Raw genomic sequence first — 18,180 nt, 5'->3', positions numbered from 1 at the left:
GGATGGTAGATGGCAAAGTAGATGAGCAAAGTAGTAGACGGCCACACTAGTCTGAAAATTACAGATCTTGTCTGATCTTGGAAGCTAAGCAGAGTCAGGCCTGGTTAGTAATTGTATGGGAGACTGCCTGGGAATACCAGGCTTAAAACCGGAGATGAGGTAATGATGATAGATTGAGTGGTAGACTGGGTCTTTACTTGTTGGAGTTCAGAAGGCTGAGGGGTGATCTTATAGAAACATTTAAAATAATGAAAGGGATAGACAAGATAGAGGCAGAGAGGTTGTTTCCACTGATCGGGGAGACTAGAACTAGGGGGCACAGCCTCAAAATACGGGGGAGCCAATTTAAAACTGAGTTGAGAAGGAATTTCTTCTCCCACAGGGTTGTGAATCTGTGGAATTCTCTGCCCAAGGAAGCAGTTGAATGTATTCAAATCACGGATAGATAGATTTTTAACCAATAAGGAAATTGAGAGTTATGGGGAGCGGGCGGGTAAGTGGAGCTGAGTCCACGGCCAGATCAGCCATGATCTTTTTGAATGGCGGAGCAGGCTCGAGGGGCTAAATGGCCTACTCCTGTTCCTAATTCTTATTCTTATGAAAACTAGTATAAGATTTTCTATAGCTATAAATCTGCACTGAAATTGGGTTATATTTTCTTTTGCGAATAGTTAGTGAAAATATATGTGCATGATTAGTGGTGGTATGCCAGTGGAAGACACTAGCATATTATTCAGGAACGTAGGAATTGCTGGATGAAAAAAAGACCATGGTTCATCTACTTTGCCATCTATCATCCTAGTAGTCACGTGATGCAACACAAATGGAACTGTAGGCTAATCATGGCAATCAATCTCTATCAATTAGTCTACAACAGACACAAACAAAAGACGGTATAGAATCATAGAATGGTTACAGCACGGAAGAAGGCCATTTGGCCCATCAAGCCCATGCCGGCTCTTTGCAAGGGCACCTCGCTCCCCCTGCCCTTTTCCCGTAGCCCCCTGCAAATGTTTTTCTTTCTGGTATTTATCCAACTCCCTTGTTAAACCCATGATTGAGTCTGGTTCCACCACCCTTTCAGGCAGTGCATTCCAGATTCTAACCGCTCGCTACGTAAAAAAGTTTTTCTTATATCGCCTTTGGTTCTTTTGCCAATCACCTTAAATCTATGTCCTCTGGTTCTCAACCCTTCTGCCAATGGGAACAGTTTCTCTCTATCTACTCTGTCCAGACTCCTCACAATTTTGAACACCTCAATCAAATCTCCTCTCAACCTTCTCTGCTCGGAGGAGAACAACCCCAGCTTCCCCCTTCTATCCACATAACTGAAGTTCCTCATCCCTGGAATCATTCTCGTAAATCTTTTCTGCACCCTCTCTGAGACCTTCATATCCTTCCTAAAGTGTGATGCCCAATATTGGTCACGATACGCCAAACCAGTGTTTTATACAGGTTCATCATAATTTCTACGCTTTTGTACTCTATACCTCTATTCATGAAACCCAGGATACTGTAAGCTTTTTTAGCTACTTTCTCAACCTGTCCTGCCATCTTCAACGATTTGTGAACATATACCCCTAGGTCTTGCTGTTCTTGCGCCCCTTTTAGGATTGTACCCTTTGGTTTATATTTTCCTTCCTCATTCTTTCTACCAAAATGTATCACTTTGCACTTTTCTGCGTTAAATTTCATCTGCCACATGTCCGCCCATTTCACCAGCCCGTCTATGTCCACTTAAAGTCTATCGCTATCCTTCTCACTGTTCACTATACTTCCAAATTTTGAAATTGTGTCCTGTATACTCAAATCCAAGTCATTAATATACATGAAGAAAAGCAGTGGTCCTAGAACCGACCCCTGGGGAACACCACTGTATACCTTCCTCCAGTCCGAAAAACAACCGTTCACCACTACTCTCTGTTTCCGTCACTTAGCCAATTTTGTATCCATGCTACCACTGTCCCTTTTATTCCATGGGCTTCAACTTTACTGGCAAGCCTATTATGTGGCATATTGTTGAATGACTTTTGGAAATCCATGTACACCACGTCAACCACATTGCTCTCATTAACCCTCTCTGTTACTTCATCAAAAATCTCGATCAAGCTGCATATACAGGATTTGCCTTTAACAAATCTATGCTAGCTTTGCTTGATTGGCATGATCTTATTGAATAGCGGAGCAGACTCGAGGGGCCAAATGGCCTACTCCTGCTCCTATTTCTTATATTCTTATGATTAATCCACACTTGTCCAAGTGATTGTTAATTTTGCCTGTGATTCTTGTTTCTAAAAGCATCCCCACCATCGAGATTAAACTGACAAGCCGGTAATTGCTTGCATTTATCTTTAAACCTTTTTATAGCAATTGCAATTCTCCAGTCCTCTGGCAACTCTGCCATTTCTAAGGAGGATTGGAAAATTATGGCTAGTAACTCTGCGATTTCTTCCTTGCCTGCCAAGCCTTTATTTATTCGACTATTAACTAACTTTACAGAAACTTAAGACTACGGTGTATCTAATTCAAGTTAATAATTTAATATAGTATTAACAGTTACTAATCTCCAAGCTCCTGCTTCATCACTAACCAGTATAAACGGCCAGCGGTGGAAAACTTTGAGAACCATATTTCTCAGCCACCTGTTCCTCCTAAGCCTGGTACACTTACCGGCTGCGATTTCATCGCACGCGCTGGGATTGATGCGGCCAGGGTTGGTGGCGCATGGTAAGTCTGAGTCTGACTCATGCCTGCTCTCTGTCGCGAATTATCCGATGATTGTGCTAGTTAATCCCGCCCTGCGGGCTTCCCGGCCAATTAAGAAAAGCCGGTCTGATGAAGTCATTTGATGAAGCGTTTCCTTAAAGTGACCATGTCCACATTGATTTTGACATTAATACTGTCAGTGTTCTGCAGCATTGAGGTGCTGCAAACATAAGAACATAAGAAAAAGGAGTAGGCTAGGCCATATGGCCCCTCGAGCCTGCTCCGCTATTTAATATGATCATGGCTGATCCAATCATGGACTCAGGTCCACTTCCCTGCCCGCTCTGCATTACTCCTTATTCCCTTATCGGTTAAGAAACTATTTATCTCTGTCTTAAATTTATTCAATGACCCAGCTTCCATAGCTCTCTGAGGCAGAAAATTCCACAGATTTACAACCCTCTGAGAGAAGAAATTCCTCCTCATCTCAGTTTTAAATGGGCGACCACTTATTCTAAGATTATGTCCCCTAGTTATAGTCTCTTCTATCAGTGGAAACATCCTCTCTGCATCCACCTTGTCAAGGCCCCTCATAATCTTATACGTTTCGACAAGATCATCTCACATTCTTCTGAATTCCAATGAGTAGAGGCCCAACCTACTCAACCTTTCCTCATAAGTCAACCCCCTCATCTCTGGAATCAACCTCGTGAACCTTCTCTGAACTGCCTCCAAAGCAAATATATCCTTTCTTAAATATGGAAACCAAAACTGTATGCGGTATTCTAGGTGTGGCCTCGCCAATACCCTGTATAACTGTAGCAAGACTTCCCTGCTTTTATACTCCATTCCCTTTGCAATAAAGGTCAAGATTCCATTGGCCTTCCTGATCACTTGCTGTACCTGCATATTAACCTCTTGTGTTTCGTGCACAAGTACCCCCAGGTCCCGCTGTACTGTAGCACTTTGCAATCTTTCTCCATTTAAATAATAGCTTGCTCTTTGATTTTTTTTCTGCCAAACTGCATAACCTCACACTTTCCAACATCATGCTCCATCTGCCAAATTTTTGCTCACTCACTTAGCCTGTCTATGTCCTTTTGCAGATTTTTGTGTCCTCCTCACACATTGCTTTTCCTCCCATCTTTGTATCGTCAGCAAACTTGACTACGTTACAGTCGGTCCCTTCATTCCAGTTGTTAATATAGATTGTAAATAGTTGGGGTCCCAGCACTGATCCCTGCGGCACCCCACTCATTACTGATTGCCAATCCGAGAATGAACCATTTATCCCGACTCTCTGTTTTCTGTTAGTTAGCCAATCTGCTATCCATGCTAATATGTTACCCCCAACCCCGTGAACTTTTATCTTGTGCAGTAACCTTTTATGTGGCACTGCACAGAGGTGCACAGCCGCACCCAGATGCTTATGGAGGGAGTCACAGCACAAAGAGAGGTCTTCTTCCCTTCCCATGTGCAGAAGGGACCGCCCCAGGACACAAACGCAGCCTGGTTGCACATTGCACAGGAGGGCACAAGCAGGGAGGACCAGGCTGCAGTGACGCAAACCTTTCAATGATCTCCATAGCTCATGAAACGTTACTGCAAAGCCACACTCGACCTCATCCTGCTATGCCACTCATCACATCCCCATCACTCTGTCTTCCCTACTGCACCCCTGTACATCCTTGCTCATACTAACTTACCTTGCACCCATCCCCTCTCTCAATCCACATTTTCAGTTCCGTATTTCACTAGCCACCTCTCATATGCGCCCTCATACGCACTTCTCTAATCATACCAACTAACAACACACCAGGGTAGGCACTTGGGTTCTTAGCCAATTTTCATGTATAGTTAATGTTGATGTGTTGTCAAACATTGAAATCATTATTTTCAGCACTTTGGGTTCTTGGATAGATATGTGGGCACCTTTGGAAGTGGTTTAGTGAGTTATAATGACTGGTTAGACATAAAAGTACACTCACAATGGTGATGAGTGGGTTGAACATTGCAGGGATGCTTTATGGAACTGGTGTGGGATGGTGCCATCTTGGCACATCATGTGGCAGCCAGGGTGTACAGTGTGAAGTGAAGTAAATGTGGCCATAGTGAGGCCATCACTGGCCTCCCAGGCAACAATGTGGTCGGGTACAGATGCCCTGTGTACTGTGCAGCATCAGATGATTGCGGAGAAAGTTGACGTTTGTGGTGGTGATGTTGGCGTGTTTAGTGATGTTGGTGTTGGGGCTGATCGTGGTGGGATTCTAAGGACCAAGGTGAGATTTTTTCAAGGGCATCGATGCTGTTGGAGTAGATGGCAGGTGAGGTTGAGATGACAGAAGCATCCTGTCTGTGGTGGGAGAGGTTGCTCCAAGGAGGTGACAGTGAATAGAGAGTTCACTGCAAATACTTCCCAAGTGCATACAGTTCAAAAGTCTCTTCCAAATCCTGAAGGCTTCAGCTTCTGACATTGGAAAGTGAACAGCTGTCAAATGGTAGCTTTTGTACCACTTCTGCAGCTGTTAACTAGCCAAAGCAATAGAGTCACTGAGAACCCAACTCCGCTTACCTGGCATGTTCTCCGAGTCACGGCATACCCATCAAAAGGTTGGTAAAAGTGTAAGTGCCTGCTTTTAAGCCTCTTAACTAGCATTTTAGTACCTTTTCATGATAATTACTTGTCCTGCCGCTTGCGATTGGGTCTGCTCTCCAAATGCAGATCTGATAGTTCAGAAACTCACATGGAGGCGGTTTCAGAGCCGGATCCCAACCCGCTGTCTATCAGCAACAGCCTCCAAAGCCGCACTTGCAGGGCTGGGAAGATTCCAGCCACAGTGCGTCATGTCTCAAATTACTCATAACTGTATCCCAAAATATTATTTCTTGAAACAAATCTTTCTAATTTGCATTTGACTGAATTAGCACTTGAGTTGATGTCTCTGTGTCTTTAACTAGTATGATTAGTAGTACCTTTGCTAAAGCATCCACCATGTAACACAACTTATGCACCTGACTGTGTTAAATAAAAGTGACAGCAGGACAATGAATGCTTAATTCTTCCTTTTGCATTTTACAGAATATTATGCCTATTTCAGCAGCTATGTTTAAGAGCGAACGGAAGAACAGCATCCCTCAATGTCCTCCCCGACTTGATGTCCAAATGATCACACCAGTAGTGTGGAGTCGCATGCCCAATGACTTTTTGCACACTGAAACTGGGCGCGTCAGTGAGCGGCACGGCTGGATGGTAGAATGCGTCGACCCACTTATCATGATGGCACTGCATATTCCTGAGGAGAACAGGTGAGGAAATAGTTGTTTAATAGTCCATAAATTAAGCCACATAATTTCTCTAATAACTATCTTTAACATCTTAACAAAACTGCAATAGCATTACATTTTAATTTTTAATTATAGTTGTGAATTGTCAGTTATGCTGCTTTATGTAATTTCACTTTTCATTTGTACTTGTAGCCTAAACGTATTTTAATGTATATGCTTTTAAATATTTTCATGCAGGTGCATTGACATCTTGGAACTTTCTGAACGCAAGGACCTATTGAAATTCCACTACCACACATTGCTACTCTACTGTGCTGTGTGTGCATTGGGCAACAACCGGGTTGCCCATGCTATATGTAGCCATGTTGATGAATTTCAGTTACTTTACACGATTGAGAACACGTACATATCGGGCCTCCTACGTAGTGGCTACTATGATCTACTTATTAGTGTCCATCTGGAGTCAGCTAAACGATCTCGATTGATGATGAATAATGAGTTCATTGTTCCCATGACTGAAGAAACAAAACAAATCACCTTGTTCCCAGACAAGAGCAATGTTCATGGCCTGCCTGGCGTAGGAGTTACCACATGCTTGAGACCCCCGCTGCATTTTGCCTCTTTAGCTTTTGTGGGCACCAGTGATGACCGTTACCATTTCAGTCCTGAGATCCCACTGGACATTCTTAAAACCAAAGCTATTAACATGCTGACTGAAGCCGTCCATGATGGTGGCCAGCACACAAGGGATCCTGTGGGGGGAAGTGTGGAATTCCAGTTCGTGCCAGTGCTAAAACTTGTGAGCACTCTCCTCATTATGGGAATCTTTGATGACGAAGATGTGAAACACATACTTAAGATGATTGAACCTAATGTGTTTATCGAGGTCAAAGAAGAAATTGAAAAGAAGGAGGATGAAACTGCCAAGGAAGAAGAAGAACCAACAACCGAGGAAGAGGGGGAAGGCGAAGAATCAGAGGAGAAAGAAGAACAAGAAGAGGTTAATGAGCCTACGGAAGACAAGATTGAGGAAACAGGAGAAGAAGTGAAGGAGGAAGAATTAGAGGAGGGACTTTTGCAGATGAAATTGCCGGAGTCTGTCAAATTACAGGTATGAAAATATATTGTTCCATTTGAATATATTTATTCATATATTTTTACATAGTAGCATTTAGATCTTGGGATAATCATAGTTATTGGCCCAGATTTTGCAGTAAGAATAACGGTGAGACGTTATTAAGTAGTAACTCGGAGAGCAACTTTCAGAGACCGCGCATACGCAGTTAAATGTGGGAATCAGGAAGTCGCTGTCCGAGTTGCCCTGCTCCGCCACTTTGCTACACTGGTACCTCGCCAAGAGACTCGGCAGTCACATATGTGGAGCGGCGTGAAGTTAGGTTACTTATGAACTAGACACCCACTAAACACAACAGTAAAAGTTAGGGCTTATCCATTCAAGTGTAAGTTAATTTTTAATGGCGTGGTAAGTCTTAATTACCCTCTCTGGCACTAAAAATGTACTTTTACAAGTATGGAGTCTCATTCCTTCAGATTTTAATTATTGTTGGAGATTTTTTTTTTAATTTAACCTTTTGTCTGTCTATTAAATTCCATCTTACTTTCCCTCTCTATTTTATTTTCTCCATGATTTTACATTACATGAAATAGTCTAACTTGCACTTCTGGTTTAGACTTTCCTGTGTCTCAGTAAAAATTATTCAATTGGATTAGTTGAAGAGACATACCGTTGCCATGCTCACATGGGTCCAAGATGGCGCTGTTTCGCCATGACTGTTGCTTTCTGTACCAACATTTAATTTCAGCACAAAACTGAATAGACTATCTCATCAAATGAACCATATGCAGTACAATGCAATTATGGTGGGCATGACTTTTCAAATGTGAAGTTAAACTGAACAAAAACAGTCTTCCCCCAAACCAAATACAATAAAAATGATGTATATTTTGTCAGTGAAAGTAGACTGGAATATTGATTGGGATATTTCTTGAGTAATATTGGCTGTAGCTGGAGGAAATGTAGGTAAATTAGATTTGTCTTTTTATAATAAACGAAATGAAAACAGTTAAAAGTTATCATTACAACTGAATTGCTTAGATTACTGGCAATTGACTTGGATTAAGTGCCCCAAACTGCGGAATGGCAATATGGCAATACATGGCATTTCATTAGCCTCATGGTGAGAAAAATCTATCCTAGATATAATCAAATCTAATGAAGAGATATGAACAGAACAAGCTTTTGGGAATTTCAAGACTGTAATTTGTCCTTTGAGGTCAGGGAATCTTTGAGTCTGGAAATCAGGGGAGGGGAAACCCAAGGCTGCTGGGGAGAGAGTTTGGGAATCTCGGGGCCAATGACTATGGAGCTGGGAGGCACATCCCTGCTCTGCTTCCATAGTCAGGTAAGTAACTTAATATTTTGGTTTGTCTGAGTGCGGACAAACCAATCTTCTGGGGGGACCTCAAGCAGGCATTTGAACCCTTATTTGTATTTGCAAAGGAACCAGCACCTGCTTCAGGTGTCTGTAAAGGTGGAACTGTAGCATAGTGGTAATGTTACTGGACTAATAATCCAGAGACCAGGACTAATAATCTGGAGATGTGAGTTCAAAATCCACCATGGTAGCTGGGGATTTAAATTCAATTAAATAAATCTAGAATTTTTAAAAAAGCAATGTATCAATAATGATGACCATGAAATTACCGGATTGTCATATAAACCCATCTGGTTCAACAATGTTCTTTAGTGAAGGAAATCTGCTGCCCTTACCATGGCAATGTGGTTGACTCTTAACTGCCCTCTGAAATGACCTAGCAAACCATTCGTGGGCAATTAGGGATGGGCAATAAATGTGGGCTTTGCCAAAATATCTCTTGACCTTACCCTATATGGTGGGTGATGCACTTACAGTCAGAAGTGTGCACTCGCTTCCTGGCTGCCATTTTGGGCACTGAAGAGGCCACATAGTGCCAGAAAAACAGATGCTATGTGGCCTAATTTCTAGGACAACAGTTTGCCTATTAGCTGACAATTTATGTTCTACAGATGGGTAATGCTAAGCTGTACCAAGCCATTGCCAACAAGTTCTGGGAAATTCCATATTTTCTTTGGAAGCATTTTCTTAAAATGTGTTTAGCTTAAATGTTGTGATTCTGCAATAACCATTAATGTTACAGTAATAAAACTATTCATATGTAATTAATTTATCACAAATAATTAAAAAAACATTTAACTGATACATTTGGATATAAATAAACAGCTAGGCTTACATAGAATTACATAGAATATACAGCACAGGAATAGGACATTCGGCCTAACCAGACCATGCTGGCGTTCATACTCCGCTCGCGCCTCCTCCTATCCTTCCTCCTAATTCTATCAGCATAATCTTCTATTCCCTTCTCCCACATATGCTTATCTAGCTTCCTCTTAAATGCATCTATTCTATTCACCTCAACCACTCCCAGTGGTAGCGAGTTCCACATTCTCATCATTCTCTGGGTAAAGAAGTTCTTTCTGAATTCTCTATTTGATTTATTGGTGATTATCTTATATTGATGGATGGCCTCTAGTTTTTCTCTTCCCCACAAGTGGAAACTCTCTGTTCCTGTAAAATCTATCTTAACTGATTTTCATGTTTTCCTAACTCCTAAATAATGGCCTTTAATTAGTTGAAAACCTGTTCCAAAGATGGATACCAGATTACTGTGCATCTTGTAATGGCAGAGAAATGTCCCTACATGGGTTTTCTTTCTCCACGTTTGTTGACCTTGAATATAGTTATTTGGATGGTAGGCCTTGAATGAGACATAGTACCAGTCCCTGGAAGGCCATATTTTCCATTGCAGCTACCATGTTGGTTGACATTTCCTACATGTTGGGCTGTAGTGCAGTTCATCGATCAGTCCAGCTCATTATGTACTGATATAAGAAATTGAGTTACTCATCTCTGAGATAAATCTCTCCATGATTCCTAGTACCTCTCGCCATCATAGTATGCATGGAAACCACTGCTTTTGTAGATGCCTTGTTGGTCTCCAATAATGTTATTTTAAAGCAGAACCTGTTGGAGTTGGAATATAAGAACATAAGAAATAAGAGCAGGAGTAGGCCATACAGTCCCTTGAGCCTGCTCCACCATTCAATAAGATCATGGCTGATCATCGACCTCAACTCCACTTTTCGGCCCGATCTCCATATCTCTTGATTCCCCTAGACTCCAAAAATCTATCTATCTCAGCCTTGAATATATTCAGAGACGCAGCATCCACAGCCCCCTGGCGCAGAGAATTCAATTCAGACTCAACCTGTGAGTTTGTTACAACGTCTGTATTCAGTGCTCATCAACAGGTGATTCACTAACTTCAAGAGATGCTGCTACCTCTCTGTTGTTATGGTAATTGAAGTCGTGTGCGTGGTTTCTGGTCTGGTGATCCGTACTTTATTGTGGTGGAGATCAGACAGACCACATTCTTCAGATACAGAAAAGCAGTAATGTTGTCCGTAAAGCAAGCAATTACAGCACATGTTTCTTGACACTGACTGAAGGCTATCTTTCTTATCCGTTCAGAAGCGGTAGGATAATTTTTGTTGAAATACATGTTGATTTCAGCTTTAGTTGCCCATTACAGATTCTTAGTGAGAACTTTAAGATCCAGCACCAATGGGCTTTCTCGCCTGGCAGGATATATAGAAAATAAAAACAATAGCCTTTTTCTATCCTAAAACATTTCATTCCTTTTTCTTGTGAATATTATTTGAGAGAAATTCCTGTTACGTGATTCTGGGTCTATATTTAACCATCTATTCAACTAGTCTACACTAGATAATCTTTCAGGAATCATGCTATGTGGGGTCATTACAGTAATATTTTGCTTCCATTAATCAAAAAGCAACTCAATGATTTTAAAATATTGAAGGTAGAATACGCATAATACTTAATAAAAATTCATGATACATTAATATTCATGTCAGCATGCTTATTTTGTCAGATTATCAATTAATGCATTGGAAGCCAAACCCTAACCCTAAATGAAAAATTAATCATAATTCTGGTTTCCTAACTAACTTTCTCTCTCCACACAGATGTGCAAGCTTTTGCGGTTCTTCTGTGACTGTGAACTTCGTCACCGGGTTGAAGCAATTGCTTCATTAGCTGATAAATTTGTTAATAGAATGCAAACAGATCAGAGGGAGCGCTACCGTGACCTCATGTTATCCTTTCAAATGAGTGCAGCTGAGACTGCTAGAAAAACAAGGGAATTCCGCTCACCACCACAAGAACAAGTAAGTCCAGTATATATTACTTAGGGTAAGTGGGATGAGAAAGAGTAAAAAGCTTACAAGGGTAAGTGCAATGTGGTTACATGTGTTTCTTTTTGTAAGAAAACAGAATGCTTTTACAATGCAACTTCATTCAAGTGTACCAGACTATTCACATTAGCACTGTAATAGATAGGTATTATTTAAATGCAGTGGATTACCAAATATGACAGCTCTCCAATGAGGGAGCGGGATACACCATCACTTGCAAATTCCCCTCCAAGTTGCACGCCATCCTGACTTGGAAATATATCGGCCGTTCCTTCATCGTCGCTGGGTCACAATCTTGGAACTCCCTCCCTAACAGCACTGTGGGAGCACCTTCACCACACGGACTGCAGCGGTTCAAGAAGGCAGCTCACCATCACCTTCTCAAGGGCAATTGGGGATGGACAATAAATGCCGGCCTTAAGATCAAGTGTAGTATCTGTTCTTATCAGTTTAATATCCCCTATGGGGACCTGATATTAAATTGTTTTTTTGGACAGGGAGCTGGAACAGGGGCTTGCCGACCTGGTATTGCAGTGTATCCAGGAACGGTGCAGCTTCCCCTCTCGGCCTTTTGGCTAAGATCAAGCGTAAATTGCGCAAAATTATCTTTGGCGCTAGAGTTGATCTGACAAGAATTGGCAAAAAAAAAAAAATGCCGGCCTTGCCAGCGACACCCACGTCCCAGGAACGAATGTTGTAGCAATGCAGGATCAATCTTTATTGAAACCTCATACTTCAGAAAACCAGTATGAGAGCGGAGACATCATACTATTCACAAACTGTATGAGCTGCCGAGAATCATACTCCACAATTCTAGTGTGAGCTCTAAAATACCGAATCATTTGCAATCTTATACCATTCTTTACCTTCGATCACTACATTCCATGCATACCATCATAGTACATCAAAGATACAGACAACTGACAACAGAATAATAACATAAACCCAACAAACATGCTTTTAGCTATTCTAAATATTTTATTTTTAATTTTTTTATTCGTTCATGGATTGTGGGTGTCGCTGGCAAAACCAGCATTTATTGCCTATCCCTAATTGCCCTTGAGAAGGTGGTGGAGAGTCGCCTTCCTGAACCGCTGCAATCCATGCTGCTTTGTAGCGGTTTGTATGACTGAGTGGCTTGCTGGGCCATTTCAGAGGGCAGTTAAGAGTCAACCACATTGCTGTGGGCCTGGAGTCACATATCGGCCAGACCAAGTAAAGGCAACAGATTTCCTTCCCTGAAGGACGTTAGTGAACCAGATGGGTTTTTATGACCATCCGATAGTTTCATGGTCACCATAACTGACGCTAGCTTTTTATTACCATGACCACAAGTGACCTGATCGACCTCTGATCCGTGGATATACATTTGCCTTAAACCCCGTTACACAATTTACAACACCTGCTCAGCAGAAAGCTGTTTTAACTCATTGCGTGCTAATCCCACAGACTGCTCAGAAAGAATATCGAGCTACTCGGGTAGTGTGAACCCTCGTTTCCACAAAATTATCACCCAAGAATGCTAGCAAACTATTTACTGGGTATCCCAAAGCTTATTTTCCAGAATAATTTAAATTTACTATAAATTTTGAGCTAATATCTTCCTTTGGCTTGTTTAGCCAAATATGTAATGAACATTATTTTAAATCTTCATATTTCATGTTGGATTGTGGTTATTCGTTGCAGATTAATATGCTGATGAATTTTAAACTGGGGCCAGATGAAGAGATATGTCCTCTCCCAGATAAAGTGAGGGATGTGTTGCTCCACTTCCACACACAACTTCTTACTCACTGTGGTAAGCATGTGAGCACTGTACTCCATTTAAAAGCGATACCTCCACAGATGTAATTCAGATGCAAGTATCACTATTGTCATTATTTGAATATCTAGCATAGTTTTGAAGCATTACTCTTTCTGTGGATTTGTAACCAAATTATAAACCTTAATCACAGAGTTCTTTATCTTTATGCTGCCAATATTTCATTTAAAATACAGTAGGTGTATGTTTGTGTGAGGTCATTACATTTGGTATGCTAATAACCAAGATTTTGTGGGAGTTTGTAAAAGACTGGTATATTTGGTACTTTATAAATCATCATTTATGTTCACGGTCCAAAGTTAATTTTGCATCAGAAACTGGAGTCTGCTATTTTTATTAGCCAGTTTTCAGGTATTGCAGGAACCCGACCTCAAATTTTTTTGTAAGGGAAAATTGGATCCCTAGCCTTATCTTTGTAGCATTTTTTTTAATTGGGGGAAGTGGGGGAGGGCGAAAAGGAAAATTCCATCGTCTCGCTGTCTGCCACAAATACTCCATTGGCACAAGTGCAAGGGACCATAGTACTCTGAAGTTTAATGAAAACTGTTGTCCTTAGTGCTTTAACCAATAGATTACCTCATCATCATTCCACTGAACCAAGCTAAGGTGATCCAATTAAAACCCAAGTAATATCTTGGTTGCTGGAAGCTACGGTATATTTTGATTTCTGATAAATGCAAAACTTAATTTGAATTATGGAAGTTGGCGATTAATGTATTTAGTCCATGATGGGGGGGAAATATATTATTTCATGGTTCTTCTGTATATGCTATTTGTTACTGCTGTAGACTGTTACATCTGTTTCATCTGATTCCTGTACATTTCCCAAGTACTGAAGATAAGGCCAAATAGGTCCAAAACTTAACCATTTGAAGCTATAAAGCTTGAATGATGGTATGATTGCATACTCTGCTAAGTGAGAATTATTTTATCTGACAGGCATTCAAATAGAAGAGGAGGAGGAAGAGGAAGAAAAGGATACATCACTCAAAGGTCGATTGTTTAGTCTTATTGACAAAGTCAAAAGTTTAGGGAGGAAGAAAGAGACCGAGGACGCTCCGGTTGAAGAAGAAAACAAATCACCCAGTGAGTATTATTCTCATACAATTACAACCACAACAACTTGAATTTATATAGCGCTTTTAATGAAGTAAAACGTCCCAAAACACTTCACAGGAATATTCTAAGACAAAAAATGTTACACTGAGCCACATAAGGAGAAATTAGGGCAGGTCACCAAAAGCTTGGTCAAAGAGCTAGGTGTTTTAAGGAGCTTCATAAAGGAGGATAGAGAGGTAGAGAAGCAGAACAGTTTAGGGAGGGAATTCCAGAGCTTAGAGCTTTTCATGCTGTTGCTAATATTGTACAGTGCAAACCTACTTGTACTTATTTCAGAACTGTGGACTCCAGCGTCACTAAGATTTATGAGCAGTGGATCTCCAGCTAAATTAATTGAACATCGACCGCTACCCTTCTGGGTTAGGTAGAAGGGATTTGTTACTTTATTGATCTCATGTGAATACACCATCAAATTGTTAAGCAAAATATCAAGAACTATTTGAATATCCCAGACTCTCTGTTGCCAGCTTCAATCTTTTTATCCCATAATACTCCTGTGATGCACCTTGAGACGTTTCACTACGTTAAAGATGCTATATAAATCTGCTTAATCTTCAATTTGCAGCAACACAGGAAATGGACTATTATTTTTTTAAAGCACACTTGCATACAACTGATTTTTTAGGATTAATATTGTAAAGTTTTCTTTAGACCCTTCAGAAGTCTTATTTCTGAGTATCGTAGCATGTGAGCTGGAAACTTACAGAATCGTTTGGAGACAGGAATGAATATAACGGCAATCTAGGACACAATACTATTGTTGTAATTGTATCAGCTGCCCGTGCCCTAACTTGCACCAAGTCCCGCTCACCCATCACCCACTGTGCTCGCTGACCTACTTTGATTCCTGGTTAAGCAAGTCCTCGATTTCAAAATTCTGATCCTCATTGCATTGCAAAATTTCAAGTGTCGAATCTAAATAAAGCTGGTGTTTTACTGGAACAGTACTGGAACAGTGAGAGGGACAAGAACATTATAAAATAGGCACAGGGTGATCCAATTTTGAGTCTTATAGACCTATTAGGAACTTGTGGCCACAGTGTACAGCAGAGTTGTTTCCCCTATCAGAACTCCAGGAATGACTCAAGACGACAATGAGTGGCATGTTGAGGCTAAAAGGAGGTGTTGATGATGGGCTGTTTTGAAAGGCGGGGGGGACAGTAACTGAGGAGAGGGAATTATATACAATGCCAGCTGGCATGGAAAAAGTGTGTATTAAAATACAAATCTGATTGTATAAGATTTGCTTGATATGATTTTAAGTTTGGGAGGTATTTATAAATCCTTACCTCAATTGCTTGCAATGCCATATTGCACTTATAGTCCATTATTTAATTTGCCGTCATACCAGAGTACTTAATCAGACTGTGCCTGATCCAACACCCACCTTTGAAGCCATGTGTCCACTTGCTATTATGTACATGTTGCCCTTTAGTCTGCAAGCCAACCCTGTATCTTATCCTCTGGGATCTGTAGCCTTAAAAACTATTGTCATTCAGTCCTTGCGACCTCTGCAAGTCCCGCGGCTGTGCATTTTGTCACATTCCGATCTGCAGAATGCATCCCTCCTTTGTCAAAATCAAATATTCTACCATTCACGCACAAAATGGGTGCTTCACCAGGGCAAAGAAATAGAATGTATTTTGAAGCAGAAATATATAAGGAGAAAACCATGCCTGCATCTGAGGAATGGAGCCAAAACACGAAATCCAGGAAAGAGGAGAGGCTTGTCTGGGAAGGTCCAGGAAGGAAACCCATCGACAGTCCCTGCAACACAGCAGTACCTCGAAGAATAAGCTTATCTGTTGTAGTGTATGGGTTCATTTAATGTAGGATGTCATTAAGACAAATGCTACTGTCTAAGTGGAAGAATTTTCATGCAGGTAATTTTACCTGTGAAGAATTAAAATATTTCTTGCCCAGAATATACCTTTTTAAGCTAATAGCAAAGAAGACATTGGCAGTCTGTTCTGTTATTAGTAAATTCACAGGGCAGCTTGTACACTGCTAGGATGTATATAATAAGAGCTTTGGATGTTTAATACCACTTGTTCATTTTTGAGATTTACTCTAATTAAAAGAAACAAGGGCCCCAATTATAACTGCCCCCATCTGGGCCAGGCGGATGGAGGCTCTTAAAATAACGAGAATGAGTTACACCCACTGATTCAGCTTTCTTCCTGTCACGTCTCCATATTAACCTGCTCTTTTGAGCAGGAGAGCAGGACATCTGCCCAAGGGAGGTGGAGGTCCTGTTTTAACTTTGCAGATGTTGCCATCAGGACCGGAACTGCAATTACAACCTGAGGCCTGAGCGCGGGGAGGGTGGGTGGAATCGCCAGGAGTGCTCCTCCAGGCCTCACGAGGAAGCCCTGGTCCTCCCTTGCCCCACCATCCCCCAATCATGGCTTGATACTTCTCCTCCCCCCAATTGCGGCCAGACACTCCACTAACTGCTGGGGCCCATGGGGATGCTGCAGTCTCCTGCTGCTCATTTGCACTCCCGCCCTCCAGCCAGGCTCTCAATTTGACCGGCTTTCCAGCTGAAGTCTGCATTAGGTTATTTATATGAGGCCCTGCTGTTAAGATCCTGGCCTTATCGGGTTTTCCTCACGTCACCGCGCTTCCCCGCACCCTTCCCACCTCCCTATCAATATCGGTGCCAAGGACTCTCCAGTGGCTCATTAGACTGAAAATTCGACTGACTCTGAGCCGTGGATGCACAAACACTTTCAACCCTGTTTCCACCTGTGCACTTGGGTTTGGAAGAATTTCTTTGTACCTCGGTGATTCATGAGCAATAGAAATACATTTAAAAAATACTTTTTTGTTAATTGCTAAATTCTACTATTTCTCACAAAAATCTGCATCCCACCGAGAATAATGTCAGTTGCATTCTGCCCTAATCTGACCATTCAAATTTGGGTCAACTTGGATTTCTATCCTCTACTGATGCTAAATCCTGATTTTTATGATCCAGCTTTTCTCTATTTTGAAATTTACTGTCAATGTTTTACATTGGTGGGAAAATGACCCCGGTAAAGCCCGTCAATAGGGTTCATCCTATCCCAAGTACTGTGGGAGACGATGTTAGTAACGGATTTGACCATTTTCTAGAGCTTTCCTTGTTAGTAATTTAAAGAAATTAGTTACTTAGTGAAATCGACAAGGATGTATCATTGCCAGCTGATATCTCAGCCTGCAGACTATATTGTGGACCTCATTCCCTGTGTGTTTACTGCCCTCGCAGCTGTTGTGGCTATGATGGACACTGGCAGCTGCTGCGACCGCGAGGCAGGACTAACATAGCTGCGCTGTGTAAAATGTTACAGAAAACCCACCTCTCAACTAACATAACGCATCAAAAACCCTTCCCACAGAGGTCAAATTGCAGCTGCTTATGACATTCCAGTAGTAAAAAATAGTTCTGCTAGTTGAAAGGCTCAGCCGCCGGGAGTCCATCTATGGTAAGCTGATTTGATGTATGTTTTAAGTAATAGGCGCTAGACAGTACTTCAGCTGTCAGCTGCGTCACTTTCTGCGGTGAGAAAAACTCACAGTAAAGGAAGATGTAGAGATGATCCAGTGTTATATTTGCAAAATACACAAATAGCTCATTTAATTCCACTTCAGAAATAAGATTTTTAAAATATTAAATAAAGTGCTGTTTATCTAAAACTGTTGGTAATTAATTCTAAAATTGGTACATGAAGGTTCATTGATCCTGCAGATTATGTATCATCTTGCAAATGATCACGAGTCAAATGGAGTAATTCCATGGTACGAGTTGTTTGTAATTATTAGAAGCTTCAATGGTTTACATTCTTTGCAATATTAACATATTTAAAGGTTTTTATAAAAAGAAAGAAAAGAAAGACTTGCATTTATACAGCACCTTTCATGATCACTGGAC

General features: G+C 41.2%; 1 protein-coding gene and 1 pseudogene across 5 annotated transcripts in view; both read left to right on the top strand.

Annotated features, from left to right (window-relative positions):
• The window catches only part of LOC139239218 (ryanodine receptor 1-like), a 506,468-nt gene that overhangs the window by 177,386 nt on the left and 310,902 nt on the right, over positions 1-18,180 (top strand). For all 5 annotated transcript variants that reach the window (XM_070867899.1, XM_070867895.1, XM_070867896.1 and 2 more), the window contains exons 34-38: positions 5,786-6,012; positions 6,229-7,102; positions 11,099-11,299; positions 13,013-13,124; positions 14,088-14,234. In XM_070867899.1, coding sequence (XP_070724000.1) covers positions 5,786-6,012; positions 6,229-7,102; positions 11,099-11,299; positions 13,013-13,124; positions 14,088-14,234 — 1,561 coding nt within the window. The remainder of the gene's footprint in view (positions 1-5,785; positions 6,013-6,228; positions 7,103-11,098; positions 11,300-13,012; positions 13,125-14,087; positions 14,235-18,180) is intronic.
• Positions 11,735-11,885, top strand: LOC139239272 (U2 spliceosomal RNA; annotated as a pseudogene).

The sequence above is a fragment of the Pristiophorus japonicus genome, chromosome 26, assembly GCF_044704955.1.
Source record: "Pristiophorus japonicus isolate sPriJap1 chromosome 26, sPriJap1.hap1, whole genome shotgun sequence".
Lineage (NCBI taxonomy): Eukaryota > Metazoa > Chordata > Chondrichthyes > Pristiophoridae > Pristiophorus > Pristiophorus japonicus.
Note: the sequence above shows the minus strand (reverse complement) of the source record. Positions and strands in the feature narration are given on the sequence as shown.